This window comes from Electrophorus electricus, chromosome 22 (assembly GCF_041902795.1).
Source record: "Electrophorus electricus isolate QZ-2024a chromosome 22, ASM4190279v1, whole genome shotgun sequence".
Taxonomy (NCBI): Eukaryota; Metazoa; Chordata; class Actinopteri; order Gymnotiformes; family Gymnotidae; genus Electrophorus; species Electrophorus electricus.
Genome location: NC_137518.1, coordinates 13,465,001 through 13,482,500, shown reverse-complemented (window position 1 = coordinate 13,482,500; position 17,500 = coordinate 13,465,001). Strand labels below are relative to the sequence as shown.

General features: G+C 47.4%; 1 protein-coding gene across 4 annotated transcripts in view; it reads right to left on the bottom strand.

The window, feature by feature from the left end:
* Window positions 1–17,500, bottom strand: part of ptprga (protein tyrosine phosphatase receptor type Ga) — a 201,662-nt gene that overhangs the window by 61,264 nt on the left and 122,898 nt on the right. For all 4 annotated transcript variants that reach the window (XR_014119319.1, XM_035520277.2, XM_035520278.2 and 1 more), the window contains 2 exons: window positions 14,307–14,489; window positions 9,801–9,949 (listed from right to left, as the gene is read on the bottom strand). Coding sequence is in view for 3 of the 4 variants with exons in the window: in XM_035520277.2 (XP_035376170.1) it covers window positions 9,801–9,949; window positions 14,307–14,489 (332 nt within the window). In the remaining variant the exon portion in view is untranslated. The remainder of the gene's footprint in view (window positions 1–9,800; window positions 9,950–14,306; window positions 14,490–17,500) is intronic.

Sequence of the window (17,500 nt, the reverse complement as noted above, 5' to 3'; positions counted from 1 at the left end):
AGGCATGCAAAAAAGTACAGGCTTACACACACCAAACAAACAAACACACACACACGTTTTAATTATCCATTTCTCATAGTGTTTAATTTGAGTGACAGGACACATATATTGATTTCTGCACTTTATCCCTTTAAAACAACAGCTGTCAGCATGGGGGGGGGGAGAGAGAGAGAGAGAGAGAGAGAGAGAGAGAGAGAGAGAGAGAGAGAGAGAGAGAATCAATGATTACAGGCTCAGGGGAGCACTTTCTATAGATTTCCCATCAGTCTTTGCAACCCTTGCATGCTCATGTCCATACACACGCCCAGCCCGGTCCCTGCTTTGTGAGGGCAGCCCAGATCCACTTCAAACTGAACCACACTGACTGATTGTGTCCAAAGCATGTTTAATCCCCTCGTCTTCATCATACGTCATCTTCCTCCATGACCTCTGTGTCAGAGCTGAGCCTGTACAATGGCGTCCTTTAATTGGCTCTTGCGTAGAGACGCTACAGTGCAGTGTCAGGTGTAACCGGGCATCAAACAAACATCGTGCACTCCACGTGCCATTGAAATCAAGCGGCCTTGGTCCTGGAAGCTAAACGGGCAGCTTTAGTCCTGCATGCTGGGACGTTTCCAGCCCGAGCCGTCTGATTCGCCAAATACTGTCTCACTCCTGAATCCCATTTACATATTTTACATTTCATTTAAATATCCAAAAGAAGCTGCTTTATGATAATACTGCATCCCTTATCCAGCCAACATCAACATACACACAAACACATGCACACACACACACACACACACACACACACACACACACACACAAACACAAACACACACACACACACACACACTACAATACAGCAAAATAGAGCAAAGCACAGCATGAGGTACGCTTGAAAATATTTTGCAGAGTTTATTGCCAAATTTAAGAGGTCAAAGGACAGAAGGCATGCGTGTGACCCCTGACACCCGTAATATAAATGGTAAAATGGAAGTGAACATACTCTGAATCTCAAACAGTCTCACTACACTCAGTAGTGAGGAGACAGAGAGGGACATACAGATTCACACAGTCTCACTACACACGTCTTCAGGGGAGACAGAGAGGGACATACAGATTCTCTTTCTCCTGAGCCGATCACCTGGGACAGGCTCTCCGAAGGATGCACCACACTTCACCAAATTGAATTTATTCCTTATTGACATCTCTACCGGGCCAGTAGTGAGTGAGACCACACACACACACACACACACACACACACACACTCACACAGAGACAAGCATGTCCGCGCACACACACTCAATACAGAAAATTCCTGACATTCACAAGGGCAAAGAGATAAAAAAACAGAGGCAGTGCCGCATGAGCAGTGAGGATGTGCTGACCGATGGAGTGTGTGTGTGTGTGTGTGTGTGTGTGTGTGTGTGTGTGTGTGTGCGAGCATGCGTGTGTCTGAGAGTTGAGAGCAAGAACACACATCATGGCCAAACAGATCTCAGCTTTGCAACACCACCACACACACACACACACACACACACACACACACACACACACACACACACACACACACACACACACACACATATATATATATATATATATATATATATATATATATATATAGAGAGAGAGAGAGAGAGAGAGAGAGAGAGAGAGAGAGAGAGAGAGAGAGAGAGAGAGAGAGACATCAAAGGAGATCTGTAATGAACATAATGGTGATATGCAGGAACAAAGATAAGAAATATATTGAGGTAGAACAACTATCAGAGCAGTTTACTGGAATGCGCTGTGGGGAAAATTTTGTGAAATCCAATTTAAAAACCCCATAAAACCTTGCGTGTGTACACACCCCCATGGAAACATGGTGAAAACAAAAGAGATAAACACAGAACCAACGTGATGGTGAAAACTAGTTACGTAACGCATTACGCAAAGTGGCTGGAAACCTGCTCGATGGTGAGTCAGTCCATCACGGCAGGCGACGCGTGCCGAATTATGGCACCCAGTGCAATGCATTGTGGAACACACGGCTGGGCATTGTGGGATGTGGTGTGGTGCGTTGTCTCGGAAAAGCTAAAATATTCATGAATGCAATCTGGCTCATTAAGGCTCCACGGCCTAGATAAACAAAGTGACGTAATGCAGAATGACAAGACCGTAAAGAACAGGGAATGCGACATAACATCACAGCGTTACCGAAGACACCCGGCAAAATTTAGCAGGGAGGGCAGGAGGCAAGACAGATGACAGATGGACAGACAGAGGACATTTTACTGGAGACATAGCAAGCATAAAGCATGGCTGAACAAAACAAAAGTGCCATTTCGGAAGAATTTGAGTTAAAAACAAATTGATGAAGAATTTGCGTTGATTGCAAAGGTCTGGGTCCTCAGGACAGTGTCACCACGTTGCAGTGCACATGGTCCCCGAAGATCGAAACTCCGGCCTTATCGTAAACGCAGAATGTTCTGGGAAGAACGTGGTGCGGCCAGAGGCAAATCGGCAAGGTTGCGCGTAGCGAGAGGCAGAACGTGATGAAATCAAACACGAAAGCTAAGCAAAAACCGCATGATCTCCTCAAACACCTGACAACCAGCTCCTCAGATTTTTCTTCTCCTCGAGAAAGACAAGAATGGGATGAGAGAGGGAGAGAGAGAGAGGGAGAGAGAGAGAGGGAGAGAGAGAGAGAGAGAGAGAGAGAGAGGGAGCGGGAGAGAGAGAGGGAGAGGGAGAGGGAGAGAGAGAGAGAGGGAGAGAGAGAGAGAGAGAGAGAGAGAGATGGAGAGAGAGAGAGAGAGAGAGGGAGAGAGAGAGAGCCTCTCTTTTATACATTCCTATACTCCACATATGAAACATCAACAGAGACGCGTTAGAATACGCTACAGGCTCACTCACTTCTCTTCTGTTCCACAGGTATTTACCCTCATGGAAAACAGAGGGAGCTGAGAGGCTATCTGCGACAAGACGATTAAAAACGAGATGATTAAAAACAAGATAATTAAAAATGAGATTTTTAAAAATGAGATTATTAAAAACAAGATTATTAAAAACGAGATTAAAATGAGATCATGAAAAACAAGATTAAAAATGAGATGATTAAAAACAGCATCCAAGCAGCACAGAACTCTTACAACATCTGTTTGTCCTCCATGTGGCACGCAGAGCGGAAGAATGGACGCATTTCCCAGTGCCACAGACGGCAGGCCTGGCGTTAGCCAGCCACCATGTGGCCCTGGTCTCCAGCATGGCCAGTATAAGGGTTGCATAGACATGCCAGTCATGAGTTACCTCTGAAGGTTTAATAGACTGTAGCAGCAGAGAGAAAAAGAAAGAGAGCGAGAGAGAGAGAGAGAGAGAGAGGGAGAGAGAGAGAGAGAGCAAGAGAGAGAGAGAGAGAGGTAGAGCGGGACAGACTGGGAGAAACCCTGTAGAGTGTTTCTGGATTTGAAGCCGCAGTGCTAATTGCTTTTTCAATCATTCTTCCAGGCCTCCAGCAAAAAGCCTGGATTTGAAATTTACAGTGTGGTATTATATTCCATTAACGTTATTCTAACTGATTCTAGCTGAAGAATTCCGGCAGTGTTTGAGCTTGTGCGTGTGCGTGTGTGTATAGTGAAATGAATCCTCCCTCTTTAAATTTTAAGCTATTACATAGTGTGTGGTAAGTGGCTGTGCTCTTTTACTTCCATAGTAGAATCCGAATCCGACCAAATCTCACAGCCTCGCGCGTGTGTGTACATTTTAATCCTCCTGTATGTGAGTGGTGGAAACACACATTGTGTGTGTGTGTGGGAGTGTGTGTCTATATATATTCAGCAGTTTTTCCGCATACAGAGTACATCCTCAGAGCCCATGAAAAACTCTCAAACCAGTGTGATCCGAAAAGACTGTCGACATGAAATGCTTTCGCGCCGAGAAATATCTCCTGACCTGTGGACCACCGCCATACTGACCCCTGCCGTCACAAAGCCCCTCCTGTAGAGGCTGGGAACACGGGTGTCTTAACATCCAATCGCTTAAAAATGAATGACAGCAGGGTCCCGCAGCACATGCGTCTGAGCAGAACACCGAACAAAAAAAACAACCACTTAAAGAATTACGGCATTCCGTTCGGAGGTGAGAAGGACAGCTAGCCGGAGTTCTCTGCCTGCAGAGGCCTGTTGTCCTTTAGCTGTCAGAAGGTAAATATTAAAAATGATGGTGGAAAAAAACCCAGTTTCCACCAAATGTGTACTGGATGTCAGGTTTTCTTTCTTTCTTTTTTTTTTTTAATGATAAATAAATATAAACACACTGCACCGTAGATGCATATAAATATCTGGAGTGGCAATAGAGGTCTTTTTTTCAATTCCATTACGCCTACTTCCGCATGCTTTGATCAAGCGGTCTAATCAAGTGAAGTTACAACCTCAAACCGTGACATAACAAACCCTGTCTCGATGGAGCATGCTTCGTCTCCAGGGACACAGTCCTGCTGGGTCCTGCTCTCGTACACGTGGCAGCATGTACTTGTCTAAAACGTCTTTGTATACTGATGCACTGACAGTCTCCTTCGCTGGAACCACGTTTTCACCCGCTACTCACTTCAGCGCTCAGCGACCTCGTTACCGCTCCGCAGCCGAGACGCTGCTGTTCCTTCATGCTTGCGTTTCACACTCACACCACTTACAGTTGACCGGGGCACGTCCAGCAGGGCAGAAATGTCTAGAACCGACTTGTAGCAAAAGGTGCCGTTTTAAGAGTCCCTGAGCTCTTGAGTATGACCCTCCTACAGCTAGTGTCTGTGTGTAGAGCTTTGCATGGCTGTGTGCTTGATTTTAATATGCCTGTTAGCAGCGGGAGGGAGTGAAACTGCACAACTCACATTGTCCACATGGATTTGGCCATATAATGCATCTTTCCATACTAGCAGGGAACCATACTTGCTTCAAGCAGTTTTTTATTATGCATCACCTGTCAGGAGAAGTCCAGGGACGTTTACCCACCCTATCCATGGTCTCCAGGCAAGGTCCACTTTGCCGGGAGCAGAACTGGATACTTGGTTGCAAGAAAACTAGGAACGCTAACGCGCAGAGAACCAGTAGCCTGACTACGGTGCCAAACCTGCCTTAGAACTGGCTGGGCTCCACACCAACAGTTGGGCGGATAAGCGCGGGCTCGCCGCACTTCGTGGGAATATTCTGGGCTGGAAAACTGCTGTGAGTCCCAGCCTTCCCGTTGAACTGTAACCCTCAGGACAGCTGAGCGGTGTCAGACTACTTCAGACGCCAGCGTCCGACCTATGTGAGGTGTATCATTACCGCTAGCCCGTTGGAGACCGCGCGTGTGTGTGTGTGTGTATGTGCGTATACAGTGTAGGAGCATATCGAGGCACCATGCACTTTTATCACACGCTCTTCCTGCTCCTTTTATGCTGGGTGACGGCCATCACTGTCCTGCTACTCAGACTATCTCCACATCAGGCAATATTATGGGATGCACCTTCTGTAGCAGCAGCAGCAAAAGCTGATGGGAAATAAAGTTCAATTCATCAATGCCATTTCTTATCTCTCATCCCCTCAGCAGCCTCCGTGTGTGTGTGTGTGTGTGTGTGTGTATGTATATGTCTGTTTGTGTGTGTGTGTGTGTATGGTCTCCATCACGCGTGTTAATTTACTTTGTGCTTCTCTTATCAGAGCAGGTGAATAAAAGCTTTGGCAAGCCTCCCTCTCTCTCTCTCTCTCTCTCTCTCTCTCTCTCTCTCTTCCTCTCCTCCTGTCTCCCTTTCTCTTCCTCTCCCTCACGCTTATCTCCACGCCCAGAGAGATGAGAGAAGTGTCTGCTATGATATTAAATGGGATCCTTACCACCTAAACACCATATCCCACAATCCTCCTAACTCCTGACCCCTCGCCCACACTCCCCGACCCACTCCAGCTTCCTGCCGAGCTGCAGATAAGAGGACGTCGGAGCGATGTCCAACCTTAAAACGAACCCGAGCGTGCCTCCACCTTCACGTCGCAGTCAGACTGGAGTCTCACTGCCTACGTGTGGCCTGGCCTCACCGATCTCAGAAGCTTCCGGAATTATGGGTCATTACACATTAAAGAGGTGGTTTTGCTTTCTGCTTCTCTGGCAGTAAATGTAATAATGAAGTGAATGCTGAAAACACTAGAAAATTACTCGACTGTCTCCAACAGCCTGGATGGACTGTCAGATCTGGTGGAGAAATATGACCCTGCTATAGAAGAAGCAGAATAAAGTTTTAAGGTAGAATGCAAATTAATTGCCGGCAGTGACCGTAATGGCGTCTGCCAGGGCTGGAAGCCTGACAGTCAGGTAATTACTCTGTCATTATTCATAACTGTGTGGCAGCATCACAACAGACTAATAAGGTTTACAGAGTGCTTCTGTTCTGTTGTTGACCCAGGGGCTGACAGCTCGTCATCCACACACAGAAAGTTCCAGGTTCAGGAATCAATAGACCCCACGCAAGAAGACAGAACTGTTTTCAGTGCCTCAGTTTCTTGTAGAAGAACTGGAACTAACCTACCACGGGATCCACCGTTAGATGGTAACACCCGCACGTCGGGCGAGCGTTTGCAGCGTGTACACGTGCCTTTTGCATATGCAAGTCTGCGTGCAGATAGCTTTGTGTGTGTGTGTGTGTGTGTGTGTGTGTGTGTGTGTGTTTGGCGGCATGGGAAAGAGCAACGTGGGGCTGACGCGGAACCAAGCACTAGCCGCACGTGTTAACCAGCTGTATATAGCTGAGCTCAGCAGGCCTGCACTTAATCACGCCATTCAGGGCCTTTATTACAGAACAATTACTAAATGGCAAAAGCATAAATCTTTCATACCCGTGACGGTGGAATTTGAGAATAGCATTTGGTGGCAGAGGAGCGCACGTGGGCCGGCCTACCTCATGTTTATTCATGAGGCAGGGTGGAGAATGTGTACACCTAACAAGGAGAGATGTTGCCTTGGCAGGTGGATTATGGAATAAAATAGCCATGCCAGTTTTAATAGTACCTGTGAGCAGGTTGTAATGGAGCGCTATGGCACCCAGGGGCTGTCCTATTGTCAGCTGTGCTAAAGAGGGCCACTGTGGCGCTTACAGGGCGTGGCACTAATCAGCAGGGTGAAAACGCAGAATGGAACTGAACTTTAGCTCTCTCTCCGTCTCTCTCTCTCTCTCTCTCTCTCTCTCACCAGATCTTTCTCTTTCTGTTGCTTTGCATAGTGGTGAGTGTCTGCTAAAAGTGTCACTTGACAGACATCTGTCATCTGTCATCTCCCTCATCCACCCAGACATGCTCTCTCTCTCCCTGCCTCTGTGTCTGTAGGCAGCTCTTAGCATTTGCGTGGTGAGGCTCTTGAGAGGGCCTCTGACTGACGAGTCTCCGTCTTCCCACCTCTCAATCCCTCTCTCCACACTTTTTCATCCACCTCACGATTTCATCAGCTGCGATCACCCACCCAGTGTCCGTCCGTCCAGTGGCAGCTCATAAAACCACCTCCTCACGCTCAGAATCGCAGCGTTTGCCGTGCGCTCTCGTCAATATCGACGCATTCAAAGCTCACGTGCGCTCTCGTCAATGCCGCTGGATCAATCCGATAGTCGGGTTCTAGATGCCAGAGAAAAGAAAACAGCCGTCCCATAATCCTCCACAGCTCATAGAAGAAAAGAACAGAGGCGGTGGAGAGGCAAGCGGAGGGTGGAAAACATCGTCCCCACTTATAGCAGAGTAGCGAGAGGCGGGAAGCCAGTTGTTCAGCCAGAGGACACGGACGGACAGCCCATTTGTCATTGGCTAAAGCAGGCATGTCAATCATATTGTGGAAGCCCCTCCCCACTCTGGGGGGTGGGGTTTGCCTGAGCTCTTGCTTGTTGATCCTAAACAAAAAGTGACAGTCAATCGTCTAAAGAAAGTGACCACACGCGTGTGCCAATGAATGTTCTGCAAACTGCTCTCACTTCCAAAGGCCATTGAAATCAGGAAGAAAAGATGTATTTAAAACAACAAATCTGGTAATAAGGAACAATATACACCAACCTTCAGCAGGACTTTTAATGTCCTCACTCACTCTCCACCAAACCGGTCTCAGCAACCCATTCCTCAATCAAACGCTGCCACGTCTTCACAGACTTGCCAAAAAAACCGCCTTCACTCCACTCATCTTAGTACTGACTCGCTCAAGAATTCTTCAAAAGTCCTAATTAGTATAATTAATTCCGTTTAATGAACCCTCTCTCGTGTTCTGCATCCTCTTCATCATGCCGAGCCCACTCTACAGACGAGGGCCACGCCCACCTGTGACTAATGCCTGTCTCTTTACTTCCCCAAGTTAGTGGTCTGTATGCGCCGCCGACACGCCTGTCGGGATGTCCGCCCTGTCGCCCGAAGGGCTCTCGCCGCGATCGCCACGCAGTCGCGCTGCGGACACCTTTAATCGCCGCCTCCCCCTGACCCCCGCGACCTCCCCACCACATTCTCACGCATGCGCCTGCTCTCCCGCTTCTGTGGTCTTTCTTCTGGTCTACTCACACCACCCATCCCATCTTTTCTCTCTCCCTCTATCTCAGAGCAAATATGAAACCTGGTCTCTTTCGGGAGACAGATTAGAAATCCCATTTGAACAGAGATTCTTTTTTGAAAAGGTTTGTAGTCTAGCAGATGGCTAATCTGCATCGGCAAAACAGACATAATATTTAATATTTAATTAGGGCTTCACTGCGGACTAAGACGTTTTTGACCCCACCCCTGTAAGTCACGGAAGGATGTTGCAGTCTAAGTGTGTGTAAAGTGCTAAGATAGACTTCCATTATACTTTAGCACGGATTCCGAATCTCCGTAATGAGATTTGTGGCACAGTGACTTCATCTAATTGTCAATAAGTGAGGATCGGCACAGTAGCTGTAGCTGTGGCTCACGTGTTAGCCATAAACCGGGACAGGGGACAGTGCACTGCATTAAGAGTGGAAGCTGGTGCAGACGTGGCTGGTGGTCTGCCTTCATGTTTGTAGAGGGTGATAAAAGGGGCTCTTATTGTGCATAAAAGCTGCCAGGTTGCCATAGCGATAAATCAGGACTGAGATGTCCCCTCAGGCAGGGGTCAGCCCCGGGAGAGCCTGTCTCTAAATGATGTGCCGGTTTAATCCACGCTGGGACAGCCCTCTACCACTTCAGCATCCATCCATCGACATTCTTTCTCCCTCCCTCGATTTCCTGAGGCCCAAGATTCCGTATACCCGATACGTCGGACTTCCAGATTCGGCTCAGCGCATGGTCTAAGGCTCTCAGCTTTGCTTCTCGAGTTGTTTAGAAATTACCGCGCTCCTGTTCAGTAATAGACTAAGAGTTTGTGATTTATGGCCCTGGTCAGAAATCCCTGAAAATGTACCAATATGTCAACAGAGCTTATTATTATTATTATTATTATTATTATTTACATTTATATAGAGCCTTTCTCAGACACAAGGACCTTTTACACACAACATTAGCTTTTACAATCACTCACGCACATACCGATGAGAAGAGGCAGTCAGTTTTACAAAGCCTCAATCAGAAACCTCAGCCCCCTGGAGGACACACACACATTCATACAGAACAATTTAGAATATCCAGTCAACCTAACCATGCCATCTTTGACAACCTAGCTTAGTCAGAGATGGCACGCTAAATATTTAAAGTGCCTTTCGTTGTTTTTTTCCTAGGATGCCCATCACTGTAGACGACCGTGCCAGCCTCAGTGTGCACGGGTTCCTGACCGGGGCATCGTGTTCTGTGGACCTGATCTGCTGCGCACGTCAAGGACGTGGTGATGCTCCTCACCTCCACGGGGAACCTCCTGCCGTTGATGCTGTGCTCCGAACCTTCTGAGCCGTTGCTCTGGCCCCAGTGGAACTCAACCTTCTCAGCCTTGAACCGACCCGGCAGGCCTGCGCCCCGCACAAAGTAGTCGTCCTTCAGTAGGATGGCCACTGTGAGAGAAAGGGGGGGTGGAGCGAAAGAGAGAGAGAGAAAGAGAAAGAGACAGAGAGAGAGAGAGAGAGAGAGGGAGGGAGAGAAATCAAGAATCATGCTGATGACGCAGTTAGATTAAACCCGGAAAAAGGAGCACAGTAAGGTTTGGTCTCAGGCTGAAACAAAGGAAGCTGATTGGACGACCTGCTCTTCGAGCACTTAGGGTTCACTCACTTCATTATCAGGAGCAGTGAGGCAAGACTCACACGTGGCCCCTTTCCTCTGGACCCACCGGGCCCCTGGAGCGGGGCCTCAAATAGAGACCTCCTTCAGAACTCCTCGTCAGCGTTTCCAGATAACGTTTTTCACACAGCTCACGATGTGAATGGGAGCACGGATCGCCTTTTTTTGGCCAGCAGACAGGGGCTCACAAAGTTCCCAAAGAGAGGCACTTTAAAGCAAGCATGTGACCTTAAATAGACCCATTTTGTCTGTCTGACTGCGTCTGTCTGAGTGTGTCTGTCTGAGTGTGTCTGTCTAAGTGCTGTCTGTCTGACTGCCTCCACAGAAACGCAAGGCCAGCTTTGTGTACCCCTGACATGGGAGCGGCTGTGTACCCCTGACATCAAAGCGACTGTGTCTGTCTGACTGCATCTGTGTGACTGCTCTCTGTCTGACTGTGCTTGACTGCTGTCTGTATGACTGCTGTCTGTCTGAGTGCTGTCTGTCTGATTGCTCTGTCTGACTGCTGTCTGTCTGACTGCCGTCTGTATGACTGCTGTTTGTCTGACCGTGTCTGTCTGACTGCTCTCCCGTTCTGATTGAATTGCAGACTTGGCCTTTGCTAGCCTCTTTTCATAGACGATTTTTCTGCCCCAATTTATCGCGGCTGCTCCGTGGAAATGCGAGGCCCAGCTCTGTGTACCCCTGACACGGGAGCGGCTCTATCAAAGCATGTGAGCACACACACCCGAGGCCACGCTGATAGAACCTCCGTGCCGCTGCTGTGGCTCCACAACTGAGCATGAATTTTTGCCTTTTCTGCTGGCGTGTAAATGAATATATGGACAGAGGAGATATGAGTGATAGTGCTGTGAGATGTTTGGGCTCAGGGTCACGTCCTCTGCTGATATAGCACCAGCAGGAAGGCGTGTCGAGACATGCAGCGCGCTAGAGGGACAGAGCAGTTACGAGGAGCTTTGGAAGTATGTACAGGGACACGGAGAAACGGCGGGACAAGGACAGAGAGGTGGACAGACAGGCAGAGAGGCGGACAGACGGACAGAGAGGCAGACAGACGGACAGCGTGGCAGACAGATGGACAGAGAGGTGGACAGGCAGACAGGGAGGCAGACAGACAGAAAGAGAGGCGGACAGACAGACGGAGGGGCGGACAGACGAACAGTGGCAGACAGAAGGACAGAGAGGCAGACAGACAGACAGAGAGGTGGACAGACGGACAGAGAGGCGGACAGACAGACAGAGAAGCAGACAGATGGACAGAGAGGTGAACAGATGGGCAGAGAGGTGGACAGACAGACAGAGAGGCAGACAGACAGATGGAGAGGCAGACAGACAGACGGAGAGGCGGCCAGACAGACAGAGAGGCGGACAGACGAACAGAGTGGCAGACAGATGGAGAGAGTGGCAGACAGACGAACAGAGTGGCAGACAAATGGAGAGAGTGGCAAATAGACGGACAAAGAGGTGGTGGGGGGGTTGGCGTATATTGCTTGGCACAATCCTTTATTTCAGCTTTCAGCAAGATGTGGACAGACATTAGGAAGGGTACTTAAATATCCGGGCACATGTAAACATTTCCGAACATAAAATTCCTTTCGGTGCTCGTCAAAATCACATTTTCTTCATCTCCAAGAGAAACGGGTCACTTAGGAATGGATTATTCTTCAAATATCAAATATAAGTCAGGGAAGACTGCTGGATGTCGTTCGCTCCAGATATATGGAAGACTGCTTCACACATCTGGAAAAGCGCAACAGATAAACTGGGAAGAACGTGGCTGTGCTGCTTATATTGTGCGGACCGCCTATTAATTTATCTGCAGAAAAATGATCAGGAAAATCTTCACAGGAAAACATACACTTGCATGGTTCTTGTTTAGGAGCCCAAGGACTTGTGGGTTTTCTTGGAGTGGACTCTGCATACATCTTACAGCGCAGCAGCCAATGCTTCCTTCTCTGTGATCCGCACTTGAAATAATATATCTAGAATTTATTGGAAGGCAACATTTCAATAACAAATGACTCTCAGTCTAAAACAAAAAAACCCCAAAAAACTGGATTTTAGTGAATCATGCACAAAGATGCAGGTTTTGTTTTCTGCTTCGTGGATTCTGACATTTGAGACACCCTTCTCTCCTGCTGGTCGATAAAATCGAGGGTTTTTTAACAAACAGGCAACTTCAAACAAAGCCTGTTGCATTCCTGTATTTAACAGAGAATGTTAGGCCATGCCTAACAAGGGGGACGAAGTTTTCCCCGAAGCTGGACTGAAACCTAATTTGTTACAGCCCAGTAGCCTATAGGCTGTGATTTTTTCTGGGCCTCTGAACACGAGTGTGAATATACACCAGTCTGTATTGGTCCAGGTTCCAGTGGCATCTGTACAAAAGGACAATGAGGAAAACAGATTCCAGTCCAGGCCTTTTTGTGCAGATTCTAACAGGAGACACGTGAAGACTTTATACATTATACTCGAGGAAGTGCAGCTGAACTTTATTTTGGTAAACCTCGTTTTCGCGTTCAGCACAATTTTTTAATTCTTAAGTGAAGATTTGATTCGATTTTCGATACATTACGTATTAAAAAACACATCGACCCTACAGCATTCTAATCCCCCCCCCCCAAAAAACAAAATGAGTAAAGTCGCAAAGCAGCTTGTCCTTGTGCCTAAAAAAGAAATCTTCTACAACAGGGCAGAGTAACTGTGCACAAACGAAAAGTGCACCCTGCATCATCCACGGCCTTACAGAGCACACGGCAGACCTGAAAAGACAGAAGGGAAGAATGCCAATACTGTTTTAAATTTCAATCCATGGCTTTGATGTTTCTTTTTTTCCTCACTTCTCCAATACTTTGTATATCTGTTCCATCATTTATTAAAATGCACGCTCCCGGTCGCGGCTTGTGTAGCTGATTAATGCTGATAAGAGCTCATGGGATCAATATCAATATATTTTGTTTTTTTGAACTTGAGTTGTGCTTTACTTGACTTCAGCGTGTTACAGGGGTTTGAGATGTCAGGGCACTAACCTGCTGTAGTTTGTGAGTGACCATATGCAGCCCTAGGAAGTGTGTACATGTCCTCTCCACTGTTTACAAACAATGCATCGTGTAATAAAAGCAAATCACGGTCGCCAATCCCTGGATCACAGACAAAAGGTCCTGAGACAGCGCAACACACACACACACACACACACACAGTCACACACACTTATAATGACCAGTCCAAAGGTAAGAGGGTCAACGTTCAGAATTTCAACCTTAAGGAAGTTTAAGGCGGATTGAAGCCCTGAAACCTTGCGGTGTTCTTTCTACAGAGGGGTGTGTTCTCGTGCAAGGCCAACATGAGGACCAAGTTCTCCAGCCAAGCTACAACAAAAACACACACTCAGGTGAACATTACATATAGCTGAGTGTAGCTGCATTATTCATAAGACAACACCAGGGCATTTATCTTACTCTGCATAGATTATATTTGGGAGTGTGTGTGTGTGTGTGTGTGTGTGTGTGTGTGTGTGTGTGTGTGTGTGTGTGTGTGTGTAATGCTCTATGGTTGCAGCTGGAATCCAGACCTAAAATAAGATGTTTATGATGTGGTGTGTCTGACTTTGAGAGAAATTAAGTGGTGGAGACAGCTGTCAAAACCAGGCTAAGTGGCTTCTCACACACACACACACACACACACACACACACACACACACACACACACACACACACACACACACACACACACACACACACACCTCTGTGGCCCACTTTCACTACAAATCAGAGTTTCAGACAGTAAATCTCTATGTGAGGGTCAAAGGCAGAGAGGAGAGAGAGAGAGAGAGGGAGGGAGAGAGAGAGCGAGAGAGAGAGAGGGAGAGAGAGAGAGAGAGAGAGAGGGAGGGAGAGAGAGAGCAAGAGAGAGAGAGAGAGAGAGAGAGAGAGAGAGAGAGAGAGAGAGAGAGAGAGAGCAAGAGAGAGAGAGAGAGAGAGGGAGAGAGAGAGAGAGAGAGAGAGAGAGAGGGAGAGAGAGAGAGAGAGAGAGAGAGAGAGAGGGAGGGAGAGAGAGAGCAAGAGAGAGAGAGAGAGAGAGAGAGTGAGAGAGAGAGTGAGAGAGGAAGAGGGGCAGGCCTGAACAACTTACCAGTTTTGCCTGTATTCTTCATTGATGTCTTATTGGAAGATTCTGTCTCAAAGCCATCCAGAGTGAGTTCCTGGTACTCCATTGAGACCTTGGTGTCCTGGTCAGCTATATTGATCGGTGATTGGTTCCTCTCCTGGCACTCCGGATAGGCCGATGTCCATCCTGTCTCTGGTCCGTACGCCCCTAAATGGGCAAGACAGACAGAAAATCGATCAGCCATTGCATCTCACAAAAAATAAAAAATGAACCCATCAGCTGGGTGAGCTCCTCCACTGACAGTCTCTGTTCCTGCCTGTGAATAACCATGTCTGGCTGTCTGGCTGTCTGTCTGCCTGCCTGTCTGCTTCAAAGAACTGCGAAGCTTGAAGTATATCGATTAAGCCATCACACCCTTCAGTCCGAATTTCAGATGTTTCAATCAGTCAGAAAAGCACTCCCGATATTCTCTTATTGGTCACTCAAAGCAAAGTTTTGGCAGTTTCGCAACACCAAATAGCAGCTGATGTAAAGGGAAGAATCTGGGTGATACGGCCGCCATTTTGCATCTGCAGCCCAGAGACGTGGCTGCCTGAGAATCTCAGACGTTCCTTAAGTGCTAAAGACGGCAGGTTAAAGTGATTTACAGCTGTAAAGTACATCACAGCTCTGCACACACACACACACACACAGGGTTGGACGCTCAGACGTAGCAGGGCTTGCCCTCTTCCTCCAACTCCAACCAAAGTGCGGCCTAAATTGAAAGCAACCCTCAGCTCTCGGGCCTGTTGGATGAATTCGTCTGCAATTCCCCGCGGTGCCTGCGTATTCGGGCCGAGCTCTGTCGCCACCACCTTCATTAGAACCTACGCGGCCCCCTTCACGCCTGGGGCGTATCGATCGAACAGGTGTGGGCATGAAATGGAGCGAGTGGGAGTTGGGCAAGTAATGAATGCGTCAAGGGTCCGCGTGTGTGTGTGTGTGTGTGTGTGTGTGTGTGTGTGTGTGTGTGTGTGTGTGGAGACACTTTAATGCCCTTTTAACAGGGTTAGAGAAAGTGCAGCTCAAACCTGATGTGTCTGAACCACAACCCCTAGATGGATATGGATGGTGGGAGGGTTGGGTGGGGGCAGGAAGTGAGGAGAGGTAATGGTCAAAACTTACACCATTAGTTGCCCCATGGGAAAGCCACACCTCCCAACCCCTCCCATGCCCACGTCTTCATGTGTTCTTCCAATAAACAGGAGCAGGAGTAGGAACAGGCAGTAGGAATGAGGGGAGGGTGAGCTGATGGGGTAATAGAAGGGGGCAATAGAAGCAGGTCATTCTGACACCTCAAAAGCAGAGGCCTTTCCCTCAGTGTTTAATCTGCTGTTTGCACTGCCAGGCTCCTCAGGGGCAACCAGGATCTTTCCCGCTGTCTGATATACCGTGGTCACTAACACAGACGCTAACAGAGATGCTAACAGAGACACTAACATAGACGCTAACACAGACATGAACACAGACACTAACACACTAACATAGATGCTAACACAGACCTTAACACAAACACTAACACAGATGCTAACAGAGACACTAACATAGATGCTACCACAGACACTAACACAGCCGCTAACAGAGTCCCTAACACAAACACTAACACAGACGTTAACACAAGCACGAACACAGACGCTAACACAAACACTAACACAGATGCTAACAGAGACACTAACATAGATGCTAACACAGTCCCTAACACAAACACTAACACAGACACTAACACAAGCACGAACACAGACGCTAACACAGACCAGAAAAGATCATTTCTCTCTTTTCAAAAGCCTGAAGAACATCTTCTTTCTTGTTTACAAAGGAACACCTCTGTTTCTTCTCAGGAACCCCTCCACGTTTATGTAGGAACACCCCTGCATTTACACAGGAAACAGACGTGCATCTTTTTGAAATCCTTCGCCCTGCCCCTGCTACACTATGCAAACAAACACACAAACAAACAAACAATCCAAAAAAAAAACAAAAAAACCCCCCTCAATGCTCTAACAAGTCTATTCACAACCTATTCACATCCAAGCGTGTGAAGACGAAGGGTAAAGACATGTTGTAAATGGCACGCTCGCTCTGTGCACGGCGGCTCTGTTGTGAGCGGCTACTTTTTAAACTGTGTGCCGTTGCGGAGCGTGTCTGTGGGAGGCGTGTGTTTGGAGAGTTCGGACTTTGCGGTAAGCAGAGAGGAAGAGGGAGACAGAACAGGAGAGAGAAATAAATGACATATAGTCTGATTGTGAAAAACGGTCCTCGATTCTCTAGTCACGCAGGTGAAGTTATTTATGAACTGAAGTGCTGTGAGGAGGGACAGCCCAGCCGTCATCAGCGGCACAGAAGTGGCCAGTCCCGGTAGTCTGCACCTCTAGGGACAGAGGCTACTCAGGCTGACCGGCGCAATGCCCTGCCTGGCCCCAGGACCGTGGGAACACGGGAACAGTCTGAACAGTTAACGCGAGGCAACGACCACACCGAGGTCGAGGAGACACGCACTAGAGGGAACTAGAAACCCGACGTTCCTCCCACACCTAATAAAACACAAACAGGGAATTAGGCAAAGTGTGTTTTTCCCTGCTCTGTTATAAGGATCCGGTTTAATGTGGCTTAATGCAATAACTAAAACAAAGATGGCCTTTTTGTGCAGTGGACAGTGATTAGGGTTTCTTGGCCATGGTTTACATGCGCTGAGCCTTGTTTTCTGTTTTGTTCACGTCAAGATTCACTCTCTCGTTCCATGTCTGACTCATTGTTTTGAAGAATCTGCATATTAATAAATAGTTTATAAATAAATCATTATCGCCTTCATTTAGCTACCATAATGCCCCACACACGTTTTTATGTTTTGTGAGTTTATTTACATACATTGTGAAGCATCTTGAACTGAATTCTTTATGAAATATATAAATAAATAAATATATTATTTTCACAGCTTTCAACTGTGATCTGCTAAAATATCAACATTATAATATTTGTGTATGTTTTGTTTGGCAGTACTGATAACTGTGTATGATTTTTATGATGTTATTATTAATTATATTTTATATAGTTGACTTTATATCCTATTCCCATGGCTTTTGGTAAGTTCTTAGGACTTGATCCCACTGAGGGGTGGGGACACAGTCCACTGGTAGACCACTGGCCAATAGTAGCCCAGTAGGCATGTTCTCCATCACCGC